This window comes from Podarcis liolepis (genome assembly GCF_965112155.1).
Source record: "Podarcis liolepis genome assembly, chromosome: 1".
In the NCBI taxonomy this organism is placed as follows: Eukaryota; Metazoa; Chordata; class Lepidosauria; order Squamata; family Lacertidae; genus Podarcis; species Podarcis liolepis.
In genome coordinates, this window is record NC_139554.1 from 32,807,752 (window position 1) to 32,834,738 (window position 26,987).

At 41.1% G+C, this 26,987-nt stretch overlaps 1 protein-coding gene across 1 annotated transcript in view; it reads right to left on the bottom strand.

The window, feature by feature from the left end:
• TTC6 (tetratricopeptide repeat domain 6) overlaps positions 1 to 26,987 on the bottom strand; it is a 64,525-nt gene that overhangs the window by 29,990 nt on the left and 7,548 nt on the right. The window contains exons 5-15 of the mRNA XM_083505614.1: positions 25,993 to 26,100; positions 24,433 to 24,615; positions 22,990 to 23,132; positions 16,252 to 16,461; positions 12,612 to 12,771; positions 11,560 to 11,664; positions 10,727 to 10,825; positions 7,965 to 8,033; positions 6,673 to 6,690; positions 3,916 to 4,436; positions 1,977 to 2,445 (exon numbers count right to left, since the gene is read on the bottom strand). Coding sequence (XP_083361740.1) covers positions 1,977 to 2,445; positions 3,916 to 4,436; positions 6,673 to 6,690; positions 7,965 to 8,033; positions 10,727 to 10,825; positions 11,560 to 11,664; positions 12,612 to 12,771; positions 16,252 to 16,461; positions 22,990 to 23,132; positions 24,433 to 24,615; positions 25,993 to 26,100 — 2,085 coding nt within the window. The remainder of the gene's footprint in view (positions 1 to 1,976; positions 2,446 to 3,915; positions 4,437 to 6,672; positions 6,691 to 7,964; positions 8,034 to 10,726; positions 10,826 to 11,559; positions 11,665 to 12,611; positions 12,772 to 16,251; positions 16,462 to 22,989; positions 23,133 to 24,432; positions 24,616 to 25,992; positions 26,101 to 26,987) is intronic.

Here is a 26,987-nt window from a genome sequence, read left to right on the forward strand (position 1 = left end):
ATAGCTTACTGCTACAGTAAGCTTCCTTACTACACACTAACTCTATCATATGCTACTGAAAAAATACAATTGTCAAGCATTCAATTGATGCATGATTGTGCATGCACACATTGCACCAAGCCCAAAAGTGACCAAAACAGTGGCAAAAACAGCCCTAAAAGAGCCCAGAAAGGGCAAAAAAGACATGAAACAGTGCCTAGAAATTCCACGAGCCTTTGCAAGCGCAATCCCAGGAGCCCTTGCTCTAACTGTTAAGGCCTGTGGAAAGTTTAATTGGAGCAAGGAGGTTCAGATGGAGCGACTGTGGTGGAGTCTGACATCTGGTAAGTGCTGCTGGTTTTTTTTTAAGGGTTTCCAAGGGTTTAGAGTTTAGAGGGTGTTTGCCAGCTTTTCCAATGGTGTTTCCGGTGCCTCAGAACATAACTCCCATGTAAATGGGGAGTTGCTTGTACACAATAGCATACAGCAATTCTCTGATACTCATGCCTAGCTTCTTCGGTTCTAAATACCTCTATAGGACGCACTTATCCCCCTCCAAAAATGAAGGGGAAATGTGTGTGCGTCCTATGGGGCGAATGCAGGCTTTCGCTGAAGCCTGGAGAGCGAGAGGGGTCGGTGCGCACCGACCCCTCTCTCGCTCTCCAGGCTTCAGGAAGCTATCCGCAAGCCTTGCGAGCCCGGCGGGAGTTCCCCCGGGCTCGCAAGGCTTCCGGGCGGCAGCCTGCAGCCCGGAGCACAGGGCGACCTCCGGAGGACGCCCCGTGCTTCGCGCAAGTGTCCGCAAGCCTTGCGGCCCAGGGGGAGTTCCCCCAGGCGAGCAAGGCTTGCGGGTGGCAGCCTGCAGCCCAGAGCACGGGGCGCCCTCCAGAGGACGCCCCGTGCTTCGGGCAGGTGTCCGCAAGCCTTGCGCGCCCAGGGGTAGTTCCCACGGGCTCGTAAGGCATGCGGGCAGCTGCCTGCAGCCCACAAGCTTGGGGGACAGCGGGGAGGCGCAGCGCCACCATCTCGCTGTTCCCCGACCTGGTTTGGAGGCTGTCGCTGGGGAGAAGCGCACCTCTCCCCAGCGCCAGCCCCACAAGCTCAGGGGACAGCGGGGAGGCGGAGCGCCGCCATCCCGCTGTTCCCCGACCTGGTTTTGGGGGGAAATAAAGGGGGGGATTTTTTTCCCTTTATTTCCCCCCCCAAAAAAACTAGATGCGTCCTATGTGCCGGAGCACCCTATGGGGCGAAAAATACGCTAAGTGTAGTAGCACCATGTCTGTATGACGTCAAACGTATGCATAACATCACCACCTGGCAAACAGCTTGATGTTTCTATAGTCCACAAACTTGTCAAAAGTGAACCATGACTGGGGGATTTTATGTAGATGAAGATGATGGATGGATGGTGGAGGAACTTGTGTGAGAGGCAGGAAAGGGGAGATCTCCCAGGGTGGTAGGAAAGCTCCCAGGTGATAGCTGGGAAGGCCCACCTCTTTCTGTATGAGACAAGGGTTAGAATCTACCTTTGATAGAGGACTTTGCATTTTTCTTCCTCTTTTTGTTTTTGCTTAGTTTGTTTTTCATTGTATTGTATTGTATTGTGAAAAACCCTACTGCAATCTTATTAAAAATGAACAATGAGTTTGAGTCAATCGTACAACTGTCAATAGCTGTAATGTAGAATTAAGATTTTCATTAAAATATTTTTAAAAATATTTTTCGTGTGTTCAGATATGTAGGGTATAATGAAAACAGATCACTGGTGACATAATTATCTGCATAATTGCTAGGTTTCCAGATCTAGTCCTGCAAAGTTGTTTTTTCCTAAATAGAAAAGTGCATAAAATGAGGAATCCAGAGAGGGGATTATTTGAAAAAGATGCTCTTCCATTTGTTAAGTTCATCTGTCATTGCCAGAGGGTCATAGTTATTAATAAGTTAACAAAACATCTTCAGTAGCAAGAAAAAATAGGTATTATTTCTTTAAAACTTACTTTTTCCAAGTCATCCATGGCTGCCTTCATTTTGCCTATTTTCCTGTATATTGCTCCACGTCTACAATAGTTAAACCCAGAAAATTTTCCTTCATCTATTTCTTGGGTTATTTTATCAATTTCAGATTGACACTGCTCAAGTTCATCTGGCTTTCCCTCGAAGAGAAGAGGATTTACTGTGTTTACTAATTCTATGTCCTTGGTTTCCTCCTCTATGTCCTTTTTGCCTGCCATTGATTTATCAGCAAAAGATTGCCTACTGGGAGGGTATTGCTCATCAAACCATTTATTCCAGATTTTTCTGGCCCACAGATAATCATCGGTGTCTTCTGGGGTTCTCCCTTGGCTTGCTGCAAATTTTTCAAAATCTAGCCAGCAAGGGAGGCTGGGACTTCGATAACTTCGAACTATTCGAGATACTTTGATACAGAATTTATTATGAATTGGAAGCTTTCCAAGAGATGCAGACCTAAGGAAAAAGCCAAAACTAGAATTACATTTTGCCTGTACATTTGTTGCTGACATATGACCAATATGACATATGTAACAATGTGACATATGACCAATAAATATTCATTATAATGTTTAATAACGTATTTGATTCCTGCATAATATTCAAGTTTCAACACATAACAGAAGATTCCTGTCAGGGGTGCATAAAAATGGTTTAAACTGCCATTAGTATTTATTTTTATGTAGAAAATTTATAATTTATGTAGAAAACTTAGTAAGCAAAGAGCTCTCTAACTTCTTTATTATACACTCATGTTGCACATGACAGCTGTGCAACTGTGTCAAACCGATAAAGCAATGTGTATAGCCTAAATAGCATTTTCTGATGGACATGGTGCAACAATAATTTGGCACCTGAGACAAAAAATCCAAATAGTACCTCTTTTTAGTTTAATTTATTGTTAAATTAACTGTAATTAATTTACTGTAATTCAGTGCAACCAAAAGTGCAGCGCCCATACACAGAATCCCATAATGATTAGAAAGTATTTTTCCACATCAGTCCTTCACACAGCCACTGGCAGTGCACCAGAGCACTGGAAGTCTGTGAGTCACTTCATATCCTTAGGCAATTTGTCTGCTCTATGTGATGAAATGCAAGAACATGACATGAAACTTGCATTTAGGCAAAAGGGTTGCCTACTGCCTGAGAATTTGCTGAGGGAAGAGAGGAAACAAAGCTATACCGAATCCTTTGGGAATCTTCTGCCCACAGTTGATGTTCTTGTGAACATATCTGGTACCAATTTGGTACCCTCCAAATGTTTTGGACTACAAGCTACAACACCCATGATCTGTTACCACTGGCTTTGCTTGCTGGGATTGAAAGGAGTTGTAACCCAAAGCATCAGGATAACACCAATTTAGGAAAGCTAGTGTCAGGGAACTGCCATCGGAGGGACAGGTGGTGGAAGGGCTCACGGAGGTTGGGAGAGACCCAGCAGCTGAAGCAGGAACCAGCAGGGGGAGAGGTGGGTCTCTGAGGGAAAGCGAGCAAGAGGGAGGGCTCAGGGACACGTCCAGCGAGAACAGTGGGGAGGTTTCTGGACCTCCCATAGGGAGACCCACTCCTCGCCGGAAACTGTCACGCCGCGAGTCCAGAAGACGTGTTTCCGTTAAGGAGCTTTTATGTTGGAAGCGATTCCGAAAGCAACCACTGTCGGAATCTGCCAGTGACTAGAGGAGCCATGTCCGAGGGGCTCCGTCACAGACAGAGGTTTGTGGACTTGAACAAACTCTGAGGGACTACGATTTTACGCACAAGCAGCTCATTATCCCTTCACAGCTAGTATTACTGTATTACCCATAAAGAACTGGCACACACATAAAAATGGTATCTGGTGCTGTTGGAGAAATTATTGTTTCCATACCCCAAAGTGCTCAATGTATAAAATTAAAAGTTGCAAATATTAATAAAAAGGCAGACCTTTTAAGAATCTGTGGAGGTTCTCTTAATTTCTCACAAACACTTTCTAATATATGAACAGAAATGTATTTCCCTGCTGTTTTCAATGATCTCCTTTTGTATGATGCTTTCCTTGGGAAAACGATGTACTTCATCCCAGCTTTTCTAGATTCTTCAGCCAGATTAGTTTCATCTATAGGTTCAGGAGGTGGAGTGGGTGCAATAGATGCAGATCGTCCTCTAGAGGAGAAAAGACCTTTTGTTTGCTTGAATGTACTTGCCAAAGCTATATCAGAATCTTTATCTGAACCAACAAGAACACTTTTGTGTGCGGCAGATTCTCTTTTCTCAAGGCTAAGAGAGCTTTGTGGCTTTGTTGATAAAATGCCAGGCTTTGTAGCTTCCGTATCTACTGAAAGACGTTGTTTTTTCATAACAGTTATCTCTTCCATAGTGGTTCTGAAATTTGCAGAAATCTTCAAAGCAGATTTGTCTCTGAATGATAATTCTGGTGCACTATGAGGTCTTTTAACCAGAACTTCCTGTAAGAAAAACAAATATCGGTTTGTTTATTTTTAGTTTTTTGGATAACATTCCAAAAGTAGTCAGCAGTATAAAATTGGATTGCTGGGTACTTAGTATGGGTTGTCTCCAACCCGGCACCTTTGCTTCCACAACTGTGTGTGCAGAATTTCTCCTGTCCCCTCCAGCCCCTGTGTGCCCTCAAAAGCAGCCCTGGAGCATTGGGAGTCCCTTCAGAGCAGCTTGGGGGGGGGGTGAAGAGGGGGCTGAAGGAGAAGAAACGGAAGTCCCATTGCATTAGTGGAACCCTGCTAAAGGTTACAATCAAGTAACCTCTTGAGAGAGTGAGCAAGAATAAGCCAAGCATGAGCAGGTTAATTCCTCCTCTTGCCTAGGCAAGATAAGATTATGTGACATATCAACATAATCAAGTATCCACCCCAACCCCTCTCACTTTGCCTTAGTTTCGTCTTAGTTCACGTGAGTGTCAGTGGAAAAAACCTAGGAGGTCTAAAAGGAAGGAAACCAAAGAGAAACCTAGTAACATGCACCCCTTTTCTCTGTAGGTTTTCTTTGTAGGCCTGTTCAGGGTAAGTACCCAGTGACCAGTTCCCCTGACTGAGCAGAAAGACATCAGGCAATAATGGCCTAAACTAAGCCAGTTGTGTATGGAAGTGAGAGCTGGACCATGAAGAAGGCTGATCGCCGAAGAATTGATGCTTTTGAATTATGGTGCTGGAGGAGATTCTTGAGAGTCCCATGGACTACAAGAAGATCCAACCTATCCATTCTGAAGGAAATCAGCCCTGAGTGCTCACTGGAAGGACAGATCCTGAAGCTGAGGTTCCAATACTTTGGCCACCTCATGAGAAGAGAAGACTCCCTGGAAAAGACCCTAATGTTGGGAAAGATGGAGGGCACTAGGAGAAGGGGACGACAGAGGACGAGATGGTTGGACAATGTTCTCGAAGCTACCAGCATGAGTTTGACCAAACTGTGGGAGGCAGTGGAAGACAGAAGTGCCTGGTGTGCTCTGGTCCATGGGGTCACGAAGAGTTGGACAAGACTAAACGACTAAACAACAACAAGAAGCCAGTTGTGACACAATCCAGCACTCCCACCAATGCAACCAGACTGGGCCAGCCTTGCTGCCTCCAGGGCCCTCTCCCTCCCAGCAAACCATAGATTCCATTGCTGGGAGGCCATGTGCACCACAGCACCTTTCCTCATCAACCACTCCTGCTCAAAAAATACCTTACTGAGCAATTTTATATGTATTTACTTTCAAGCAAGTGCCATTGTTTTCAATAGGCCTAAGTATGTTTAGAATTGCATCCTTGATTCTATAGAATCTAATGCTGTCTTCGTTCATTCATAATAAACATGTTTCTATAGCAAGCCGCTCATCCACAGATGCAAAGAATGAGTTTAAAGATTTTCAGTTCTGCTGTATACAGGTTTATTTTGAAGTAAATGCCACTGTGTTCAATGGGGCTTATTCTTACTAATCCTACTCCCATTTACCTGGAAAGAAGCCCCATTGAATTCAATGGAACGTGTGTCTAAGCAGACATGTATAGGATTGGACTGTGTGTTTAGGGCTACAGTCTAAATAAATCTTGCAGCACAATCCTAGGCATGTCTACTTGAGAGTAAGTCATCACAGCTACTCTGTGTAAATAACTGATATAAAAAGTTTGAATTCTGAAAATCAGAAAGTGCTTTAGTATTTCTTCTCACAAACTGTTTTGAAAAAATTAGGCTACAATACTAACTCAACCTACAGCACCTAGACGTAAACCCACTAAATTCAGTAGGACTCATTTCTGAGTATACATTGTTAGGATTGTGTTGTAAGGCATAATAAAATGAATGTAGAGAGATGTATTTATGTTTTAATTGTTTACCCTTTCTTGTAAACAATCCTGGGGATACAATTGAAGGGTGGTGTAAAAATGCCTGAATTTGAAAAACTGTTGACAACAGTTACACAAGCAAAATGATTATTATATTTAATCTCCCAATTACTTTTAATTAAAAAATGTGAATGTTAGATCTCATTGAAGGGAAACATAGGGAATATCTACCACTGAATCGGAACAGAATTAATTTTTACAGAAGCAACAAAATCTATATGCAAAAACTGGAAATAAAATTATTTGGTTGGCACTCAGTGTCACATAAGTCAAGTAAGATTTTATAAAACCAGCATACATATTTCTTGCAGATGCAACTCCTTCACAGCAGACTACTTACACATTCTGTGATGTTCTCCTGCAACACAAAGTTTTGGTATATTGTAAAATGAGACATTACAAGAATAACTGATTATCTAACACTAGTACAAAAATTAGGCTGCTTGAATTTTACATTTTTTCAAGCACATTGTTTTTCAGTTCCTAATTGATTGACCACTGCAAAGTTAATTATTGCCAAGAAGGAAGAACATGTCCCAACATGTAAAGAATGGATAAAAAGAATCTGTCTGCCTTATGGCACAGGCAGAGGCTGAAGCCTCAGCACTGCTTGATCTCAGCATTCTTGCTCGCTTAATTGGTTCCAGAGCAGAATAGGAGGGGCTGTTGTCTTAACCCCAACTCTCTCTCTCCCTGTCCCCCCTTCACACTTTGTGAAACCCAAATCCCTGCTAGGATGTTTTACTCAAGCTCTGTGGAGAGACTTAGAGAGCCCAACTCAGACTCTGCATCAAGAATAGGAAGCAGAGCTAATCTCACACTTTAAGGAGCTCTGCCCTAGCAGAGAATTTTCCACAGTTTAGTCAGGTTCATTTTAGTATATACAATAATTGGAATTATATATTTTAGATTTAGTTCAGAGAGGTTCCTGCTCTTCAGTTTTCCTTAATAGAGGAGTAAAGTTCAAGCCAGCCCTACCCTCCTACTACTGGGAAAGCAATTACGAAGAATCTTAAATGCCCTGCTTAGTCTACCAGAGATTTTTTTTTCAATATAATTTTTATTAACAAGCCAATCAAATCAAATCACATCACGTTAGTTCCAAATTACACAGCCAAATTTTTAAATTTTTGTTGGGGGTACCCATGCTTCGAGCTCAGAAAGGGATCCAAGCATCTCTCTTGCTGCTGCTTTAATGTACATAGTCTACCAGAGAATTAAAGATTAAAATAAATAATTATAATTTTGAGTTAAACTTTAAACAAGAAATTAATATTAAATATGGATGTGATTATTGCAAATAATAATTAAAGCTTTAAGCCACACTCTGGATAAAACTGTTGCTATGAAAAATCTACTATATATTTTGGGAAATCGCTTGTTAACCATGCATTTGGACATCTCAACCAAATTTTGCATGGTGGTTCCTGCAATTAGGAGCAGGTTTTCCTCAATGTTTGGATACAATTGGACACCATTTTGAATCAAGATGGCAGCCAGAACCTTTCAAAACAGCACTGTTTTAACCACTGGTTTTTTTTTTGGTTTCTTTGAATTCCCAAGCAATGCTGGGTATGATACGGCTAACAAATAATAAGTACTAAATAATAAATCTGAAAAAAGTTACAATACCTGTAATGTTTCCCTTTCAGAAACTAAAAGCCCTGGAGAGGAAGCGCTTCTTCTACAGATTTTAAGAGTCTATGAAACAAAGAAAAATATATACAAAAAGTGGGTATTTTTTAAATAGAACAAACGTATTTATTTTCATAACACATTTTTTCTTGGAAAGCTACCCTAGATTCAGATTGTGAGCATGTATGTTGGTTTTACATTAGGAGTATGAAATTAAAAATAAATTGAGTTTTATTTACATACTCGTAAATCTGACATAATTATGTACACTGAAGTCTAAAAATTGTGGTGGAAGAGATGTATCACGGAGCTTTCTTTCTGGTTTAGAAAAGGAAATAATATTTCACATAAACACCTTGTTAAAAAGGAGATATTTGCCACTGGGCAATAGTTGTTTAACATAGGTAAAGGTAAAGGGACCCCTGACCATTAGGTCCAGTCGTGACCGACTCTGGGGTTGCGGCGCTCATCTCGCTTTATTGGCCGAGGGAGCCGGTGTACAGCTTCCAGGTCATGTGGCCAGCATGACTAAACCGCTTCTGGTGAACCAGAGCAGCACACGGAAACACCGTTTACCTTCCCGCCGGAGGGGTACCTATTTATCTACTTGCACTTTGATGTGCTTTCAAACAGCTAGGTTGGCAGGAGCAGGGACCGAGCAACGGGAGCTCACCCCATCGCGGGGATTCGAACCGCTGACCTTTGGATCGGCAAGTCCTAGGCTCTGTGGTTTAACCCACAGCGCCACCCGCATCCCTTTAGTTGATTAACACATCTAGGTCCAAATAGAATCAAGGAAGGCATCCGGATGAGGAGCTTGGGAATTTACCTTCAAACGACAGAATGGCCAGTGGATGAACAAACAAAAAAGTCAGATTTTGTTAATATTTCACAAATATTACTACTTGGATTCTTCATACTTTTCACGAAATACAGAAAATTAAAGATAGCGTAATTTTGGCAAAAGAGCCTGTCTCAGTTGACAGGCTTCTGTTACAAATCTAAGGCATATCTCAGCTGCAACAGTCAGCAGGGCAGAGTGTCAGCACTTACCTGACCTGCTATCACTGCTGCTGCAGCTTACAGGAAGGAAGAAGGCGATGGGTGTAGTGAGCATAGTGCCAGCACACTGGTGGAACCAATCAGGTGTTTCTGCCAGTGCATTTGCATACTAACCTTATCACTGCCTTTCCCCTCCTCCTTTCATTATACTGCAGCAACAGCAGTGGCAGGTCAGGTAAGTGCTGACACCATGGCACCCACTACTGTTTGTAAGACGGAGAAACAGGGACCTTAATTCACTAGGCCTTGGTTCTTCTGATGAGCTGAAAGGAGGAGCTCTGAAGTTAAATACTAGATGGAATTAAGACAGCCCCATGGCACCTTGATGTTTAAGAAGCCACTAAAGAAGTTTTTTAAGACCATTTTCTCTGAAGTGTGCTAATTGTACTTTAGTAAAAATGTTTTTAGAATTATTATTTTTTTGTATTTTATGTCATTTTATCTTGCACTGTACACCACTCTGATGGCCTCAGGCTAGGAAGTAGTTTATAAATCTATAAAATAAAATAATAAATAAGCAAATGGCAGGTTCTGTCTCAGGCACAGGATGCAGAAGAATGAAAGTTAAGAGATATGGGACATCCAGACTGAAGACTGAAAGAATCTAGTTACCTCTGGGAATCTGAGTATGCCTAAGATTGCTTGGGAAACAGCCAAGGGAATTAACTGGACTGCCCAAGGGCAATAACATTCCTCTTTAAGACTGCTTTAGTGTTCTCGAAGCTACCAACATGAGTCTGACCAAACAGCGGGAGGCAGTGGAAGACAGGAGTGCCTGGTGTGCTCTGGTTCATGGGGTCACGAAGAGTCGGACACGACTAAACAACTAAACAACAACAAATGTTCTCCTAAGGAAGTACAAAGGCTCCAAGAGTCAAACGAGTACTGAGGGGCCCATGCCCATCTTGGCCCTAAAGAATTACAGTATACGGACTGAGTGTGGTCCTTTCATAACATTGACATTCAATGAAGAAAAGTTGACAAATGCATTCTGATATATTAAGTTTCTTCAGTATTTGTATGCTGTTGTTACACATTACTCCCAGTTGAGTGGTGTCCCCTCTAACCAGTTCCCCCGTGATTCCTCAGAATGCCAGACCACTCTTGCTTCAGAGGACAACCAGTGAGCCCTTTTTTCTCTGAACTCAGGAGCCAGATTCATTACAGGACCCTCCTATGGGCTTCCCCTACTTTCTTGTGCTCAGGTTCGTCCTCTTTTCTTCCGCTATGCTGGTCCCTGTACACAATTAGCATAGGCAGTCCAGTTACTGCTTCTTTCCTCCCCTCAGCAAGCTCCTCTTGGCACCCTTGTACTTGACCTCTCAGTACTTTGCCTGCCAGTTATATGAAACACTGAGGCAGAGGGAGTTCCCCTGTTCATTGCCTGCCTATTTTCCTGTTGGAAGAACCAAACACTTTGGAGCTTTTCCTGCAGCCATCTCTTCGGCTGTTCTCTCCTCCATGCCCTACTATTCCCTCTCAGCACTTCTGTTTTATCTCTGTATACTGAGAGAGGCATGCTTTCCCACAGACTGACTGCTGGAGAAGCTTCCTGCAAATACAAAGGCATGAGCCAATGGCAGGTTCCTCCTCACAAAGCCCTTCCAAGGCAGCTCCCATAGGAAAACAACCCTTTATGAAATATATAAAACCATTATCAGATCAAAAAAAGAAGAAACTATTACTGCAATACACACAGAAAGCAAATGGTCAAAGTCCTCCTCAAACTCTAATACTTCTTGATCTCGAAGATCACATGAAAAGTCTTCATAAATAACACCATTAATCAGATTGCTCTGGAAAAATAAAAAGGTTTAATGATAACTTTTAACCGGTGGTATAAACCATCATACCAATTTCAGTTTGACTTCATAAATCTCTAGGAAAAGTTAAAACGATAACATCAAAACTTCATTGGATTTGATACACTGATACATCCAATTTGATACATTGGATTTGGTCCCATTAAACAAGGAATGCACAGCAAGTTGGACAATATGATTTATTTTGGCCAGTAGTGCTTAACATACAAAAAATCTGAACAGTTTGAAATATGGCTGGTGTATATACTTTCACCCAGGTATTTTAGCTTACTCATACACAAACAAACACAGCTACATAGAGAGGTTTGCACTATAAGACTCCAGAAGGATCATATCCAAACAAAGGAAATATGAATTTCAGCAATTCTAAGAAAGAACAAGAATGGTTTTGGGCATTCACAACACAGTACAATCCTGCAGGTATTTAAACATTAGCATTCTCTGTTAATTTGATGAAATATTTAAATATTTTGGAGAATGTGCCCCAATTGCATATGGTATGTAATTACTAACTGTAAGTTCATGTTTACATGAATTTAAAATACACCACTCTATATCAAAATAAAGCAACTATTTCTATAATTCACACTTTCAGTTATAGATATTGGTAGAGAAACGCTATTATTTAATTTATATTTTATGTAGATAACCGAATGTGATGTTAAATGAAATGCTGTGTAGTCTTCAAATATATTAAGAATTTTTACCTCATACTTTGGAAACAAGGTCTCCTTCATAAGAGAGAGAGGAGCGGCGAATTTCTGTGGCGCTGGTGTCCAAAACATTTTGAGAGACCCTGGATGAAATTTAACCTTCACATCAAAAACAATTAACTAAATTAGTATGACTTTAATCCTAGACATGATTTCTTCTGAATAATTAGATGTTGCTGTGCTGAATTGGTAAACATTTCAAGACAAATCAGGCATTTTGAGATAAAACAGAAGTGAAGGAAACACAAAATATGAAGGGCACTTGTATCACCTGGCAAAAGTTACACATCACATTTGCATGGCAAAACCAGCATTCTCTGGATCAGGGCAAATGAGTGAAATCCTTATTCTAAACATATTACATAAGAGTATGGACTACCTCAATCAGCAGGAAATCTAAATGGAAAGACCCAAGTCCTATGCTTTCATATGCCCAGGATTATATATTAGCAACAGGGGGTGCTTACACCCACAGTTGTATCTTAAAGCTGTCCCACACAGTTACACTTAGAAATTTATTAAACTAGTATCCCCAAAACAGAAAATGCCAGGAGACTCCAAAAATGGCAATGGCTACAGCAAGAGAATGAGACATCATAAAACTCTCTGCATTCAAGGCCCAGTTAAATAAAGAATTTGCATACAATTACCTCACTGTCAGAGATACAAGAAAGAAATAGAAAAATTGACTGAAAGTCAGGGGAGAGGAGCTTCTGTGAAAGAGAAAGAGTCCAGCCTTCAATGTGGTTGGATTACACCATTTGAAAAGGAGATGAGCTTGTCTTGAAAGGAAGCCACTAGGGTTGGTAAGGCAAGTCCTAATATTGTCTATTGAACCTCCCCCCTTCTGTACCTTGAGGAGTGTGTTGTATAAGAACCTGGGAAATGCAGGGCAAAAAACTACCTACTATGCTTTGAATTTTTCTTCCCTATATAAACACCCTCTTTAAAAAAGGAGAAGCAATCTAGAAAGACAATAATTTGTTATATTTCAAAAGATGGGACTTCAGAAAAATAAGTTATCAGAATTACGTATCAAATCTTACTTTTTCTCCTAACAGGGCTAGTTGAGGTTTTTCAACATAAAACTCAGCTACTCTTTGCCATTCAGGCATACTTTCTGGTGACCTTGGAGGGAAAACTTTAACTCCATCTTCCTGACTGCATTTGTATACTTCTGAAATAGGAACGCCTTCGTTACAAATTCTGGAAAAAAAGATTCTCAGTAAGATATTGGAATATTTGTAAAGCACACACACAGAGAGAGTATTTACTCCGTTCAAGTTTTATGCTTTGTTTTGCTTTTAAATAGCACACTCTTGATGGCAAATAATTGCAGGCTATAACCTCAGCAACTACTGGCCAACATAGCTCAAGTAATGATGGATTCACACTGAATTTTATTTCAAAGCAGAACTGGGAGATGGGAGACAGTGGGGAAATGAATAGAAAGACAATTAAAGAGTAATTGATTTGGAGAAATTGGGGGGGGGCAGCCATTTTTTGACTAGCCAGGCCTAACCACAGCAATCATTTTGTAGTGTTGCCTAGGTATCAGGTAGGTTTTGTTAATAGTAAATAGGCTAAATTTCATTGAGATTAGCTCTCTGGGTATTTTTTAAATTAGGTGTTAACCAGCTCAATCCCTTCAAATCAAAGGGATCTTCTTATCACATAAGTTAAGCATGCCGTGTGCAGTTCTCCTGCCAGTGATCTATCAACAACTTTGATGAATTAGTTTTAGTGTTTTTACTATATAAGAGTTTTAATTGCATTTATATGTTTCATGTTTCTGTAAACTGCCCAGACAGCTATGTTATACATCTGGTGTACAAAGAGAATGAATACATAAATAAACAAAATGTAAAAATAAATATTTAAGTCAATTATCATTTTCAACTCAAGAGTACATTCTAACAGTGCCATCTACTGGTGGTTCAAAACTTTCTCACTAGAGAAAAGATGAACACTGCTGGGTTCTGCAATAAAATCTGCCTTCAAAGTCCTGTGGGTAGAAAGCAAGGCTATATATTTAAAATCACCATTCATATCTTTATACCTGTGACCACCAAAATATTGTTTTCATTTTAAAAGGGAATGTAATAATGCAAATGAACACCGTCCATTCCACAGAACACTGTTTCAGAGTCTTGTTTAGTCTCTCAGATATTAAAGCATTATCTACACTTGGGTAGTTTCTGATTTCATAAGAGAATAGTGATAATGAATTACTCTAGCAGGGTCTCCAAAATTTAAGCCAGGAAACAATCAGAATTAATTAAACTGCCCACCCACAAAACATTTTGCTGAAGGAATGCCTGTTCACATAAACAAGTCTCCTGAGTCAATAGAATCTCTCACATTCTCATTCCTATGAAAAGACACTGCTTGATAGTGTTTGTTGATTCAGACTAGATGCCATTCAAACAACCCTTGTCATGTTAACAAAGGAAAGGGCTTTTCTTGGACCAAAGGGGAAAGGGGGGAAACCTGCCTGACAGCAAGGCACAGGGATACCAGAGCACATCTTCAGTTTCTGCCTACCATACACTAAATCGCAGGAATAAGTTTCAGGCATTCCAGTCCCTGCTCTGACCTGTCACCCTAACCCACTATTCTAATGTCAGGATGTTAGGACAGCTAACTGTCCTACAAATATTTGAGCTGGATGTGCTTACTGGGCAGAATACATAGAGAAATGGCTATTGGCTTAGAACAGGGGTGAGAACTGGTGAAAGGGAACAAGTTACCTCTTTAAAGTAACAGTGACATTTTAAAGCAATCATTAAACTTAGTCTTGTTTAACATGCAAATAATTCCATTATCTGATATTATCAACAAATTTCAATAAATAATACCGGGAATGGTAGTTTTGCACACAACCAAGGCATACACAACTGCTGATATGCATGCTCTATTCAGCTCCAGAATGGGGCAGGACCGGCTTTTGCGTGCCCCACTGATGCGCACAATACCCAGAATGCAACCCCCACACAAACAGGGAGTTGTCAGTATACTTGCCTGGCATTTAAATTTAAGTCCCTTAATTAGTTAAAATAGCTGGGCTTAGGCTAATAGTTGAACATGAATTAATTAAATTAAATGCTAGCAACTGAAGTTTATATTTTATGTCTTGGGTGTTTTTATTTGCACTGTGCTGTTGTTGAATTGGTGTGTTTTACTTTTGTTTACTGTGCATTGTCCTGGGCTCCTTGTGAAGAACAGCAACTTAGAAAGGTTTTTTAATAAGTAAATAAATAAAGGGTGGGAATCTTACACCTAGAAATATTGTAACAAAAAGTATCAAGAAGTCATAGCATCATTGAATAATAATAATAATAATAATAATAATAATAATAATAATAATAATAATAATAATTTATTTATACCCCGCCCATCTGGCTGGGCCTCCCCAGCCACTCTGGGTGGCCTCCAACAAAATATTAAAATACAATAGTCTGTCAAACATTAAAAGCTTCCCTAAACAGGGCTGCCTGTTTATAAAGAATTATAAAGATTATAAAGAATATAGAAGGACAAGTCACTGAGGAAGTATCAACATGGCTTCTGCAAAGGGAAGCCCTGCCTGACTTACCTTTTAGGATTTTTGACAGTGGCAGTAAGTATGTGGTTAGGGGTGATTCAATATACATTATGTACTTAGACTTGAAAGAGCTATTCAAAGCATTACTATTTTACAATTGTTGGCATCCCGACCAAGAAGACCACTAGCAGGGCCAATCTGGGCAGGAGGGCCATCTGGGCCAGGGCCTATGGCTCAAAAGGGGGCTCAAATTTAGACACTTGTTAATTTTTTTGCATTTAGTATGTTTTTCAACTTGTTTTTATGCACATCAGACCAAAATGTGACACACCTTCTCAGCTAGAAAAGGTTAGAAAAGCTATTGTTAAATAAAATGTCTCACTCTATTTTTGCGCCTTGTTTTCGGATATTTTTATTTCAGGTAATTGTTATTCTTCTTATGGTTAGGAGTCTCAAAAGCTGGGCCTCTCCAAACCTCTGAGAGGGCCTGGGCCTCCCCACTAGAACCTCTTTGGCAGGACCACCTTCTCTGAGTTCCGCCACTTCTCAATGGGAGGCTTGCTGGGCCCAGTCCTTCTTATTGCACCACCCAAAAAAGAGAGGACACTGAAGCAGGTAAAGCCTTCCAGAAGAAGAGGCCAGGGATGGGTAGGAACCTCATGCACTGAGCACCAGCTGTGCTGGGAAAAGGCAGCAGGAGCCACTGGTGGAGGAAGAGGGGGGCGGGGAGAGCACACTGCCCCCAGCAGCACAATCCCTGTGGGGTGCCATCGCAGCTGCCCCCCCCGCCCGCACTGGGTGCCACGCCCCCACAGGCAGCACGCCATGCCCCTGCAGGCAGCATGTCATGCCCCCAGGCGCACGCCATGCCCCTGGGACATGCGGCAGCCATGCACCTGCCTGCTCTCTGCCCCCCAGTGCCGGAGCATGAAGCTCCGCCACTGGCAGGAGCCACAAAAACTCAGTGTGTGCCACAGGAAGGAGGGACACAAATCTGTAGATTTCTGTTATTCCTGGAATGCAAATAAAGTTGTGCAAATTGGTTCTTCCACCAGAAAAAAATATTCACTGTTACATAGAACTGCATCATAGTGCTCACTCGGCAACACAAAAACATCGCACAAAGTATTTTCTAATCATACCTTTCTCTTGCCACAAATTCATCATCAGCAGGAGTGGATGGTAAGAACTGCTCTGAGAGGTCACTGCAAAGATTAACTGGTGGTAATAAAACATTATGACCCCTTTTGTGTATAGTATGGTGTATTCTTGAAGCAAGCTGCAGATGAACGGGCAATACACATCTTGGGCAAGCCTCACAAAGAAGGTGAATAAGTGGGTGATCCACATCTCTAGAAAGAAAATAAAGATCATTACCATTTGATGCATGTAGATATTAATTTTAAAGTTACTGAGTCTGGACCTGTATGTTTCTGTCTGGAACCTGTTAAGCTGATTGGGGCTGTCTGCTCTGCTCCTCTCCAAATAACTTTAAAAGCTCATGCCTTGGAAGTGGTGCAAGCATTCTGGCTCAAGCTGAAGGGCAAAAGCCAAAGGGTGCTTGTTCTGTGGCTCTTTGCCTCTGGCTTGTGCCCTCTTTGAAGAGGGAGGGAGCGGAGGGGAGGGGAAGGGAGAGAGAACACAGTGCACTCCTCCCAAGGGAATGTGGAAATGAATTATCTTAAATATCACACATGGCGAAAAGTCACCGTACTGGGGGGTAGAGGTCTTCTATGGAACCTGTTGACCCACCCCTCTATAAACAAAACGGCAGTGATCATTTTCTTTCTTTGAGGGTGAAAGAGAAGGCAAGACCAAAAACTATGACAGATCTTGCTACACTGGCTAAAGAAGCCCCTTCCCAGAGGAACAGTGTTCAAGCAGCTGTTTTTGATGTTTTGAATCAAACTACAATGGAACAGTACAGAATGTATGTAATGAAGGTGAGAAAAAGTGTTGCAAAGTTATGGGTTAGTGTTTCTGCACATGGTAGTCTGTACTGCAAAAATTCTTAAACAATTAGATACCGTAAACAACTACCTCACACACATTTCCATTTTCTTCCACAATACAATTTCCCTGTCACCCTTTTTCAAACATAAAAAGTTACAATTCTGTAGCTCTCAAAAGAAAGCATAACAGACAAGTTTAATTAATCACAGTCATCAATTACAATGTTACCTAGTGTGTTTTGTTAAAAGGTTTTGTTTTTAATCTAACTGAGAAAATAACAACTGAACCATAGTTTATTGTGCCCCTTTGCTTGAGCTCCAAAAGAAGATGGACTCATTTGCCGGTAATGGACAAAAATGGAAACACTCCTAACAAAAAACTAAAATATTTAGAACATGTTGCAGGTAAAGGTGTGTGTTTTTACAGCACACGCTCTCCTTAAGCACTCTATTTATCATCCTTTGAAAGAGAAGACAAAGAAAAACCAATACTATGTGTGTGGCCTACATTAACCTCACTTAATGCACTCAATAACTTTTTTTCACAAAATCATGCTTTTTCTGCACCATTGATAATCTGACAGTAACTTTTTACTGAAGTAAAATACTCATTGTCTGCTGTCATTATTTGTTTTAATACATAATCTTGCTAACCAAATGAACTTAAAGCAATGTAGATAAGCAATGGCATGCACGGGGTCACTTAAATGCCAATTTGACCGTTTCATAAACTTTGGAATTCTTTTCCCATGAGTCTGCTCTCGGTTACTTAATTGAAAGTAATATCCATTTACAAACTTCAGACTTGCCATAAAAAGGCTCTCTTCCGTGTCCCAGAAACTTTTCAGGGCTTGAAACACAACAAAAGCTAGTAATTAAAGCTTTTTTCCTACACCAATAAAGTAGTGGAGGAGTAACCTGGGGTATTCCAAAACACATTTGACCCTAAGAAGTTACTATTCCAAAGGGTGCAAAACTGAAAAACAAATGCGAAAATAAATAAATACTGTAAAGGAAATGATGCCAGGCACATCATTCAATTGAAAGGCCAATACCAAACATATTTAATGAATTAAGTTCTGAGGAATGCAACCGAACTTACTGAAATAACGCATGCATACAATTAATAGGGAAGCCATGCACCACGGTCTGCCACAGACAAGACTTATTAAAAGTACCAGGGTCTTTAAGAGGAATACATCTAATTAGTTAATTTCTTTCATCAATTCTATGGATTATAGCATAGCCATTATCTGCACAAGCCTATGTAAGTCTACTCAAAAGTAAGCAGATCTACTCATCAGTAAGTCACAGTAGGTTAAATGGAGCATATTCTCAGGTAAGTGGGTATAGGAGTGTAACTTAAAGCAGATATGATTGCAAGGAACTATGTGTACCATTCAGCACATAACATGCAAGATGGTGAGATTTTAAGAAATAAGTGAAAAAGCAGGGTTGTTTCAAACATGTGGTCCATCTACCTACATTTTTCCACATTTGGGGAGGTTATGTGGAGGACGGGGACAGACTTTGGGGGTGTGGACATTCAGGTGGATGGTTTCCAATGTGACGTACAACAAGATATAAGGCAGCCCTTCCCTATTTATTTATTTATTTTAACAACATGCAAATACTGCTTGATTGTACTAAAACCTCTAAGCAGTTTACAAGAGATAGTAAAATTATCAGTAAAAATAGTTAAACACATTTTAACATAATTTAAATATTTTAATTTTATTAATTAATATATTAAATATTAAAACGTGGCAACATCTACATGTCTGAATAAGCTTGCCTAAACCAATCTGTTTTAAGCAGGTGTCAAAAAGAGTACAGCAAAGACGGCTGCCTGATGTCAATTGGCCAGAAGTTCCAAAGTGTAGGTGCTGCCACACTAAAAGATCTATTTCTAACATGTTTCACAGATGTATACTATTATCAGTTGTGGTGTGCAGGATTATGCAGGAATATAGATTTTCATAATGTATTTGGGGGGGGCCTCCAGGGAATATAAGTAAATAAAATGAAAGCTTTATTTCTCGCAACTGTGGAACAAGTATTATGTAGCATGTAACACTGCTAGTTCCACAGATCAAAACTGTCAAGTGTGCAGTTATGTGGGTAAGGCAATCCTGCAAGTAAGCCAAACCATTAAGGGCTTTATATACCAAGAGTAACACCTTGAACTTCACCTAGTAACAAATCGACAACCAATGCAGGTAATCTGAGCACAGGTGTTATATGCTGACAAGGTCTTACTCCTGACAGCAACCATGCTACAGCATTCTGCACTTTCTGGAACAAGCAGAAGGCAAACCCCACATAAAATACATTGCGGTAATCAAATCCCGATTTCTGATTTGATCCTGGAATATCTTGCTTTTCCTTAGGACGTCCCTATTTTCATTGGAGAAATGTTGGGAGGATATGGACCATGGGCCCATCAACTTCAGCCTTGACTAAATTAGGGGTGGGCAGAAAGTAGAGCAGGATCTACTGGTAGATCTCTGCACGATCTGAAGTAGATCAGAAAGGACTGATCATTACCAAACGTTAACCAATGGCAACATAATTACACACACACGCACACACATGATGGAGATAGAGATTGCTGAAATGAACTGGGGGAGAGATAGCCAAGAGTGGATTTGTGAGCAAACTATGAGCAAAGTTAAACTCTGGTACTCAAACCAATTACTGAATTCTTTCATTCTAAGTATATGAGTTTTGCACCAAATTCCTATTGGTGACTTTAGGGGTTCCAGTAAGAAAAAAAAAGTAGATCTCATAAAGCTGAAGTCTGCCCATTTCTAGTCAACACTGACTGCAGTATTCTGATTACAGATAGGTAGACGTGTTGGTCTGCCATAGACAAAATAAAAAAATTCCTTCCAGTAGCACCTTAAGTACCAACTAAGTTGGTCTTTAAGCTGCTACTGGAAGGAATTTTTTTATTTTGCAGTATTCTGAGACAGACATATTTCCCAGCCCTACTTACAGATGGCAAGGGTTGAACCTCGTTGTCCTCTTCAGATCACCACACAAACGCTTCTTGTTCTTTTATAACTTTTTATTGCGTATTAACAAAACATTCTTATAAACGGTTCTTAAATATTACTCCTCAGAGTCACTTCTTTCAGATACCTTCTGAGCTCTGCTTCTCCATGACCAGCCACTCTCAAAATGGCGAAGGCGCCCTTCCCTTCGCTTTCCCGCTCTTTTTTCTAACCTCCTGGCTAGAGCTGGCCTGTATCTCCCCTCCTCCGAATCTGAGCTAGAACTTAACCCTTGCCTTTCCTGGGAACAGCCAGTCCCTCCCTGTTGCTCTCTTCTCTTCAATTCACAGCTCTCCTCCCCCCCTTGGGGAATGCTTTCTCCCTCTGGGAAACTGGAATCTTCTAACTCTAACTCTTCCCTGACACTGAGACATTTTGCATTCAAACCACTGAGCTATGGCCCTTTCCCTACATTAGGCAATAATCTGCAACAATTACTCTTTGTAATTTAGGATTGAATCTTCTGCACTCTAGAACATTTATGATGTTGTAATGCAGTGAGTGGTTCTTGTGTTGCAACTAACGCTTCTGTCAGTTCTGCTGTGAACTCCTTAGGCAGCCTTCGGCAAACCACTATTCTCCAAGTCTCCTCACCTGAAACATGGAGATGATAATGCGACCTACTATGTAGGTTTGCTTTAAGGTTTACAAAAGCAAATTTATGTGAAACACTTTGAACACTCTGAAGTGCTGTATAAATGCATAGTATTATTAATTAGTGCTAAAAAAAAAAAACAATTCCCCTCACCTCCGTTTAAAAATAAACGACAAGGAAAAAGAGACCAAGATTTGTGTGTGCTACTGACAGAATGTAATCTAAAATCAAGCTCAATTGGGCTATAAATCTCTGGAAGGAAAAGAATTTGGCGGCTGTGATAAGAATGCTGCAGAGATTCTGGGTGCTGGAAAGGAGTATTAAATCTTCAGTGTGTTCAAAAACTGCCCACCTTTTCCTAGGCTGAAGGGAAAATGGCGAAGATCTGTGACATAATAATATAATAATAATAATAATTTATTATTTATACCCCGCCCATCTGGCTGGGCCTCCCCAGCCACTCTGGGCGGCTTCCATAAAAACCAAAAATACAATAAAATATCACACGTTAAAAACTTCCCTGAACAGGGCTGCCTTAAGATGTCTCCTGAATGTCAGGTAGTTGTTTATCGCCTTGACATCTGCTGGAAGGGTGTTCCACAGGGCGGGCGCCACTACCGAGAAGGCCCTCTGCCTGGTTCCCTGTAGCTTTGCTTCTCGCAATGAGGGAACCGCCAGAAGGCCCTCGGCGCTGGACCTCAGCGTCCGGGCAGAATGATGGGGGTGGAGACGCTCCTTCAGGTATACTGGACCGAGGCCGTTTAGGGCTTTAAAGGTCAGCACCAACACTTTGAATTGTGCTCGGAAACGTACTGGGAGCCAATGCAGGTCTTTCAAGACCGGTGTTATATGGTCTCGGCGGCCGCTCCCAGTCACCAGTCTAGCTGCCGCATTCTGGATTAGTTGTAGTTTCCGAGTCACCTTCAAAGGTAGCCCCACGTAGAGTGCATTGCAGTAGTCCAAGCGGGAGATAACCAGAGCATGCACCACTCTGGCGAGACAGTCCGCAGGCAGATAGGGTCTCAGCCTACGTACCAGATGGAGCTGGTAAACAGCTGCCCTGGACACAGATTTGACCTGTGCCTCCATGGACAGCTGTGAGTCCAAAATGACTCCCAGGCTGCGCACCTGGTCCTTCAGGGGCACAGTTACCCCATTCAGGACCAGGGAATCCTCCACACCTGCCCGCCTTCTGTCCCCCAAGAACAGTACTTCTGTCTTGTCAGGATTCAACCTCAATCTGTTAGCCGCCATCCATCCTCCAACCGCCTCCAGACACTCACACAGGACCTTCACCGCCTTCACTGGTTCTGATTTAAAAGAGAGGTAGAGCTGGGTATCATCCGCATACTGATGAACACCCAGCCCAAACCTCCTGATGATCTCTCCCAGCGGCCGCATGTAGATGTTGAAAAGCATGGGGGAGAGGACAGAACCCTGAGGCACCCCACAAGTGAGAGCCCAGGGGTCTGAACACTCATCCCCCACTACCACTTTCTGAACACGGCCCAGGAGGAAGGAGCGGAACCACTGTATAACAGTGCCCCCAGCTCCCAGCCCCTCAAGACGGTCCAGAAGGATGCTATGGTCGATGGTATCGAACGCCGCTGAGAGATCCAGCAGAACTAGGAAACAGCTCTCACCTTTGTCCCTAGCCCGCCGGAGATCATCAACCAGTGCGACCAAGGCAGTTTCAGTCCCATGATGAGGCCTGACATGTTTAACTAGTGAGACAGAATGGTTTTTAGCCTGTTCCGAGGCCTGTCGCCTGTACGGAGACATCGAAGCAAGGGACAGAGTGATAAACTTCGAGATTCAGTTCTACCTCCAAGCCACAATGGGGGAAACAACTGCTGGGAAGTGAAAGAGACAACACAATATATGGATAGAAGAAATTTCTATGCACATAAGTTTCCACACACAGGGCAGAATAAAGATAATAATTTGAGTTCCTCACTTGAAGCTTTATAAATTTATATATTATAATATCACGAATGGAAATCATTAATTATGTAGCTGTTGACTATGGGATTATTATTATGACTTAAATGTAACTGACATTAAGATTAGGTAACATAGATTGGAAATGCACCCAAACCACCATGCGGGGAGCCATTTTAACTAAAATGTATTAACTGGAAGCTGATTGGCATTTTGATAATTGTATAATTTGGCAATAAATTGCTATTGTTATAATTTGGCTATAATTGGGGGTATATTGGAAAACTAATAAAAATAAATAAATTAGTGCTAAAAAGGAAATATTTTTAAGCTCACTTGATCTTTGTAGTCCAAGTGGAAAGCAGAGATACGGGATGCTGTTCATCAAGATCTTCTAAATCCTCCTGAATTTTAAATGGTTTAGCCTTTGGAATTGATTTGCCTTTTATTTCCAGCTCTATGTCTGAAGACAGAGACTTCTATACAGGGATAAAATTCAATGGTAAAGTCAAGAACATTAAAAAAGAATGGCTAAAGTAAACTTTCAGCAGCCTCACAGTTGGGTTATTTGTTCAGATGTGCAGTAATATTCCTACCCCTTTTTTAAAATTCCTTGCTCCTCCCTGTTGTTAGGGATGACCACAACCACAGACAGGCCATCTGTCCATGTTAAATTATGGAAAGCAACCCTAAAACCAGAATTATTAAATATATAAAAGCTGAAGCCTTGATCAAGAAGAATTAGCATGTCTTCCACACTTCTCCTTATCAGATTCAGGACAAGACAGCTGCCTTTCTGAAGTAGAAAAGCAAAACTAACCCTCTTCCGATGTGTCATCTGCACAAGTGATGTTTGCCTCAATTCCGTTCAACGCTCTTGAATGAAGAATTTCTCTTCATTATCAATCTTCCCTACCCCCTCCAAACTTTAAGGAGATAAAATGGAGATGGTTTTCATAAATGAAGCTGGTCTATCATAAAACATGTGAGGGAGACCCTTGCTCTGAGCAGGTAAGTTGCTGATACTCTATCTAGCGTAAGATATTTAGTAAGAGTGTGTGCTGGAATTTCACAAATTCCAATGCAAAGTGGGATGCCTTGGAATAATCTGGAGCTTCTCAAAGGTGAAGCTAGATCTCTGTGAGTAGGCAAAAATGAAAGCAAAATAATTTGCCTACCACCCAAACATAGAGACCACCCACCCAAACAGCATCTCTCTTTCCAAAATTCAAGTACAGATTACTGGCCCTCATCCAGTACACTAATGCATGCACATACCAGTCCAGACCTTTCAGAGTCTCTCCTGATTCAGATGTTTATGTTCTAATGAGAGTCTATGATTTGTCCCTAAGATCAGCATCCATATCTGAAGACTGGAAAGTGGTCAATGTAACATCCATTTTTAAAAGGGACTCAGGGAGATCCTGGAAATTACAGGCTACTTTCCTTAGTATTTGCTTTATTTTCAAATTATTTCCTAATCATCCTTTTCCATGCTAGAAGGGAACTGAAAAGAAAACTGCCGATGTCATAATGCCATTTTACAAATTTAGAGTATGACTGCACTTGGAATACTGTGTACAGTTCTGGTTGCCTCACCTCCAAAGGAATATTGCAAAGTTGGCAAAAGTTCAGAAAAGGGCAACCAAAATAATCAAAGAGATCACTCCCTCCTTTGTTTTTTCCTTAAGGTGACTTAATGGCTTACGAGTCCTTTCTGTAAAGAGTCTTTCCGAGATCTAAATATGAATAAATGGTATTTTAAAATTTATCTCCTACCTGTGATGGTTCAGGTATGGCCTTTTTCACATCTTTTTGCTTTGGAGGAGTTGGCTCTTGTAACTGTACAACCTCTGAAGATGAACTCTCTTCACTTTCATGGAAGCTTATTACCTCTTGTGAAGATGATAATGAGGAATGCTCTACTTTCTCTCTTGGCATTTCAGTCACTTCTTCATCAGCCTATGAGGACATTTTAGTCTAGATATACATTTCTACTTCCCTCAATTATATATAATAATAATAATAATAATTTATTATTTATACCCCGCCCATCTGGCTGAGTTTCCCCAGCCACTCTGGGCGGCTCCCAATCAGTGTTAAAAACAGTACAGCATTACATATTAAAAACTTCCCTGAACAGGGCTGCCTTAAGATGTCTTCTGAATGTCAGGTAATTATTTATCTCTTTGACATCTGATGGGAGGGCGTTCCACAGGGCGTGCGCCACTACCGAGAAGGCCCTCTGTCTGGTTCCCTGTAGCCTCACTTCTTGCAATGAGGGAACCGCCAGAAGGCCCTCGGCGCTGGATCTCAGTGTCCGGGCTGAACGATGGGGGTGGAGACGCTCCTTCATATATATATATATATATATATATACTTGGCTCCTAATCTAGCTAAGTATGAAAATATTTAGCTCAAATATATAACACTGAAATATTGACCCTGCACAAGGTCCTGATCCAGATTGGACCTGCTATTGCTTATTGTCTGAAAGGTGTCACATCTGTTTTGTCCCTAAGTTTAACAGCAACATACAGTATACTTGAGAAGAAGGTGAGGCAGTGTTTAATTTTTTAAAATGTAAACAATGAGGTTGAGGTCTGTGAAGAAACCTTTATCCCTAAAGAATAACATTTTGTCTTTTCTAAAAGGCTCACCAAACATAGGAAGCTGATTAACAACCATGATATAAAGCTGGTCAGACATTCAGACAGTCATAAAGTCCTGAGCCACCCCAAAGCCAGTCGCCTCAGCATGGATGTTGAAGGTCCCTAGAACCAGCAGTCTGGGAGTCCTCAACACCACCTCCAAGACTGTCAGCTCAGGCAGGGAGACTGCTGGGCAGCAAGGCGGGCGGTAAACCAGCAGAATCCTTAATCTACGCCAATTGCTCAATGCCAGGAATCTGTCCCAGCCCTGCCTGGAGATGCATGGACTGAACCAGGAACCTTCTGCATGCAAGTCTGGTGGTTTCCACTGAGATACAGCACTTCACCAGTTTAATCTGAGAGCACCTGGAAAACTACCCGATCACAGGGCATCCGACTTGCTGGGATTCTTTCTCACTTTATAGAGCTTTATCCAGCCCTCCAATTGTCTAGAATCTGCACAGCTTTGCCTAATTCTGATGTCAAGATAAACAGAGCTAAGTGTCATTGGCATATTGGAGGCACCCTGCTCAGAGACTAGGCTCACACTGAGAAAGCAGATGGCACATGGGATACAAGAATAAGAAAAAGGATGCATAAAACAGCAGCTTGGAAAGAGAATAATACAGGTAGTATCAGCAAAGAAAGGAGTAGTCAGAAACAAGAAAGTTTAGAATTTAAGTTTTACCTTAACTTCAGCAATATCTTCTCTCACTCTTGCGGCTTCCATTTGAAAATGAGCTTGGGGATGGTGAGCTTGGGGAAAGCTCGTTCTTCGTGATGATCCTGGTATATCCTAGAGAAAATAAAGGGCAAATATACAATCTACAGTATCAATCATCATGGATGAAAGAAGTGATGTTTTATGAACAAGCTGTATCATCTTCATCTTGCCCTCTATCCTTTTCACTAATTCTGTATAGGGAAGGGACAAGCTGTTATTGCTCAGGGTAATGAGAAAGGAATTGTACACATGCTCAGAGGTACTTTTCACATAATTTCTGCTGGCTAGTAGAAATAATGGTGTCATTTTGCTACCAAGACCCAACCGACCCATGCTCCTCTATTAATCTGAGGACTACTATAGTGCTCTACACAGGCAATTCCTGCATCTCTTTATTCTATTACAATGCTTGTGCCACAGAACATCCCCACTCCTCTGATCTGAGGTTGCTGCAACACAAATCCTTGAATCTTGTTACACGTGTGGGTTAGCCTGTTCTCTACAGCAGCACTGGTTGGTATTATATGGTTCACTTTATGTTTCACATAAGAGGCATTTAAGAGGCTTCCTTTTCAAACATTACAAGTAATCAGTGATCTTGCTCTTTGTGGCTGCCAATCATATAGTGGAATTTACTTCCAAGTAAACAAGCATAACTTTACACTGTGAGAATGATTAGCTTTTAATTTGCTATGTTTAAAACAATAGAGAAAATGGTAGAGTTGGAAGGGTCATCTAGTCCAACTTCCTGCAATGCAGAAATCTCAACTAGATCATACAAGATGATCTAACCTCTGCTTTAAAATCTCCAAGGAGAGTTCACCAGCTCTTATGCGAGTCTGTACCACTGTCAACCAGCTCTTACTGTAAGACTGGTCTTCCTGATGTTCAGGAAAATAAATATATAAAATAAATATATAAATATTTTTTTAAAAAATTTAAATCTAAAATAATACAAA